Source organism: Mercenaria mercenaria, chromosome 13 (assembly GCF_021730395.1).
Source record: "Mercenaria mercenaria strain notata chromosome 13, MADL_Memer_1, whole genome shotgun sequence".
NCBI lineage: Eukaryota > Metazoa > Mollusca > Bivalvia > Venerida > Veneridae > Mercenaria > Mercenaria mercenaria.
The window spans coordinates 40,818,593-40,823,147 of NC_069373.1; the positions used below are offsets into that span (position 1 = coordinate 40,818,593).

The window sequence follows — 4,555 nt, forward strand, 5'->3', positions numbered from 1 at the left end:
ACATTTTCTTGAAGAAAATTATCAGTGCTAAATAAAAATCAAAAGAAAATGGGGTCATGTTTGATGCAAGAAAAATAATATCAGTCAAGCACATAAACTGAAAAATTACTAGTAGCTGAAAAAGAGACCCCAAATCATACTGGTGGTGTATAATCTAAGTTTCCATGAAAAATTTTGTCTTGTTTTTATTTTATTATCAAAATGCTACCTACATGTCAAGCATAGATCTGTCATGTGATTTTACCCCAAATAATGCAAAGAGAATAGGACAAATAGCTCTACAGAGAAAAAAAAAGAGGACTATTTGCATCCGCCATTACCATTTTTTTTTCGCGCCATTTTTCTATTTAGTGTCTGTATGCCTATAAACGAAAGTATGGTGTTTATTCTGCGGACCGCTTTCTGAAATGCCGCAATATGAGGGTACCTGAATTCATTTAACTTGCATTTTACTGCATACTATTCAACACCCCCTTTTCTGTTTTGTTGAGGCAAATGTATGGATTTTTGTGGAAAAATAGGTCTACGACAGAGTGAAAATCTAGAAACTGTATCAAAATTGTTTTGAGGTAGTTGAATTTAATATGAAAAAAAGAACTTTTTGTTGGTATATAGCCAACACCATACATGGAAGTGTGACCTATTTGCCCTCGAGCCAGCCAGTCATTAAGAACTAAATAGGTATGTATTTAACAGATGTTAGATGTTAAAACAAGGATTATCTTATCATAGAAAAAAATCTACAAAAATTGATTTATTCCAAGTGAAATGATGCTGTTGCACCGACATTTTCGAAACACAGGTTGATACGAATGTTACTTGATTGATTCTTTAATACTTGTTCTATTTACATATTACTCTTTAACAGCTCAATCACGTTTTCCTTATATAATGTGGAAAGGAAATATCGCGTTTATTCATAGATACTATTGTTGTTATCATTAATATTATTATCAAAAGTATAAAGGATTACAGATTATTCTTTTTTTAACGTGTACTATAACTGCTTGAGTTTAGCTCTACGAATATACTAAACCACGGTTACATTTTTCTCAACTTAACGCTAATAAATACAGACAGACAGACGGACGGACGGGCGGACGGACAGACAGACAGATTATTGACATAAACTGTGTTTTTTTTCTTCGAACAATATAAACATAATTATACATTTAAATATTGCCGTGTGATTGTATACAAATAACGTAGAGAGTAAGCATGTTTCAATAAAATATTTCTATTTTCATACTGACTGTATCTGACAACATTTGTATTTAATTAAAATATTCGGGAATTTGGGAAACATGCAAACAGATATTGATTGGTAATAAAGTTCTCTGCTTTCTACGGCTGTCTCGGCGCTCCGAAAACAATTTACTCAAAATGTTGCATTATATCAATATGTAATTAAATATGGCGGACAGTGGTCGATCAAAATTTTTCTTATCTGAAAAAATTGGAAATTACTGATTTAGATTGAAGTATTGAGCTTTTATAACAATAGAGAACTAAGGAAAATTGTTATTAAAAACGACTTTGTGAAATAAGTTGTGAAAAATTGTGAAAAATGGAGTTAAATCCGCAATATAGAGTGACAGTTCAAAACAGGTATGAAAATTTACAAGAGCGGGAAATGGACACAGGTGAAACAGGTGGTAATCCGTCAATACGTTTGTGCTGACATTTTGTTGGAATTCCTGGAAAACAAGTTAGATATAGCACCGGGCGAGATCACAATTAACCGCGCTCACAGGTTAGGATTTAGAAATTTTCAAAGAAAAGGTAGCAGGCCTATCATTGTTAACTTCCGTGATCATGCTGATGTGGTCCTGATTATGAGCCGTACAAATCGTCTGAAAGGTAGTACCATTTCGACAGATTATGACTTCCCGATTGAAATACAAGAGGCGCGGTCTAGATTATGGCCATCTTATAAACAATATCAATCTCTGAACAAATATTCGAAGGTGAAAATAGTGTATCCGGCGAAACTTCTAGTTGATGGTGTAGTAGTGCGTGATGAAATGCCAGACTGGGACCAGTGTATAAGGAATTCACGATTACCAAACATTAGCTATATATCGAATAATGCCGGAAGACACTCAAACTCACAATATGCAAATGCAGTACCTGAAAATCCTATACCGCAAGTCCAGCCGAACCCGGCTTCGCATATTGTGCATCCCACAAATGGACAGTTTATGTCTCAGACGAACAGTTATTCAGGTGAAACTCTGATAAATGATACCAGAATGACTAATACAAACCAGGCAGTACCTAATTTTCCCCAACAGTCGCAGCCATACCCTCCCCTACAGACTTTACCTAATGTCCCACAGTATGTACCCCATATGCAAGCCCAGAGAATGCCCGTGAATTATGTCCCTGTAGCCCCAGATATGTCAGCTAGCCCCAACATGTGCAATCTACTACTTCCCGATGAACATGACACGCGTTTAACACATGTTCATTCTATGGCTCAGCAGACCCACCTGTGCAATACTGCCCGTACAGAAGAATTACAGGCCCATGTTCGAGCCAGTATTATACCTTCAATATCCCCTCAGCAAATACATGCAAATTTCCCTGTAGTATTACAGCAAGGACAGCCTCAGCAACAATCCCCAGCCCCTGTTGTATCACAGCAGCAACAAGCCCCTGCCCCTGTTGTATCACAGCAGCAACAAGCCTCTGCTCCTGTTGTATCACAACAGCAACAAGCCCCTGCCCCTGTTGTATCTCAACAGCAACAAGCCCCTGCCCCTGTTGTATCTCAACAGCAACAAGCCTCTGCTCCTGTTGTATCACAACAGCAACAAGCCCCTGCCCCTGTTGTATCACAACAGCAACAAGCCTTTGCTCCTGTTGTATCACAACACCAACAAGCCCCTGCCCCTGTTGTATCACAACAGCAACAAGCCTCTGCTCCTGTTGTATCACAACAGCAACAAACCCCTGCCCCTGTTGTATCTCAACAGCAACAAGCCCCTGCCCCTGTTGTATCTCAACAGCAACAAGCCTCTGCTCCTGTTGTATCACAACAGCAACAAGCCCCTGCCCCTGTTGTATCACAACAGCAACAAGCCCCTGCCCCTGTTGTATCACAGCAGCAACAAGCCTCTGCTCCTGTTGTATCACAACAGCAACAAGCCCCTGCCCCTGTTGTATCACAACAGCAACAAGCCTCTGCTCCTGTTGTATCTCAACAGCAAGAAGCCCCTGCCCCTGTTGTATCTCAACAGCAACAAGCCTCTGCTCCTGTTGTATCCCAACAGCAAGAAGCCCCTGCCCCTGTTGTATCTCAACAGCAACAAGCCTCTGCTCCGGTTGTAACACAAAAGCAAGAAGCCTCTGCCCCTGTTGTATCATAACAGCAACAAGCCCCTGCCCCTGTTGTATCTCAACAGCAACAAGCCCCTGCCCCTGTTGTATCACAACAGCAACAAGCCTCTGCTCCTGTTGTATCTCAACAGCAACAAGCCCCTGCCCTTGTTGTATCTCAACAGCAACAAGCCCCTGCCCCTGTTGTATCTCAACAGCAACAAGCCCCTGCCCCTGTTGTATCTCAACAGCAACAAGCCCCTGCCCCTGTTGTATCACAACAGCAACAAGCCTCTGCTCCTGTTGTATCTCAACAGCAACAAGCCCCTGCCCCTGTTGTATCTCAACAGCCACAAGCCCCTGCCCCTGTTGTATCTCAACAGCAACAAGCCCCTGCCCCTGTTGTATCACAACAGCAACAAGCCTCTGCTCCTGTTGTATCACAACAGCAACAAGCCCCTGCCCCTGTTGTATCTCAACAGCAACAAGCCCCTGCCCCTGTTGTATCTCAACAGCAACAAGCCTCTGCTCCTGTTGTATCACAACAGCAACAAGCCCCAGCCCCTGTTGTATCTCAACAGCAACAAGCCTCTGCTCCTGTTGTATCACAACAGCAAGAAGCCCCTGCCCCTGTTGTATCTCAACAGCAAGAAGCCCCTGCCCCTGTTGTATCACAACAGCAAAAAGCCCCAGCCCCTGTTGTATCTCAACAGCAACAAGCCTCTGCTCCTGTTGTATCACAACAGCAACAAGCCTCTGCTCCCTAGTTGTATCTCAACAGCAAGAAGCCCCTGCCCCTGTTGTATCTCAACAGCAAGAAGCCCCTGCCCCACATGTCCTTCAGTCTGTCCAAGGAATGTTAAATTCACAGTCAGTTCCAGATAACTGCAGTATCCAGATAGCGAGAGTAAGTACCGCAACGAATGGACCAGCTCAGCAACATCTGCAGCAAGTGGAATTTTCAAACACAGCAAAAAATGAAAATTTAAATGCACTTACCGACTCAGAGCATATTCCAGACAGAAATGTAACTGTGCAACAAAATAAAACAGCAATAAACAATCCCGTTACAACACAGCAGTCTATACATCGGTCAAGTGCCCCAGATAACAATCCATCAGTCAGTGACAGTGATCAAACAAATGTGAAATATATAGATTCACACAATAGTATTAACGGTGCAAACAGAGCTGTGGCACACATTTCCCGTGCAAATAGTCGTAGCGCAAGAAGG

At 41.9% G+C, this 4,555-nt stretch overlaps 1 protein-coding gene across 1 annotated transcript; it reads left to right on the forward strand.

Annotated features, from left to right (window-relative positions):
• Positions 1-1,610: 1,610 nt before the first annotated feature.
• Positions 1,611-4,088, forward strand: LOC128547719 (uncharacterized). Its single transcript, XM_053520832.1, has 2 exons — positions 1,611-3,329; positions 3,375-4,088. Exons 1-2 carry the CDS (start codon positions 1,611-1,613, stop codon positions 4,086-4,088), a joined length of 2,433 nt encoding a protein of 810 aa, XP_053376807.1.
• The last annotated feature ends 467 nt before the right edge of the window (positions 4,089-4,555 follow it).

Coding starts and splice junctions, on each gene's coding strand:
- LOC128547719 (XM_053520832.1), top strand. CDS start 1,611: ATGAAAATTTACAAGAGCGGGAAATGGACACAGGTGAAACAGGTGGTA. Junction 3,330..3,374: donor AACAAGCCTCTGCTCCGGTT/GTAACACAAAAG, acceptor GTATCATAACAG/CAACAAGCCCCTGCCCCTGT.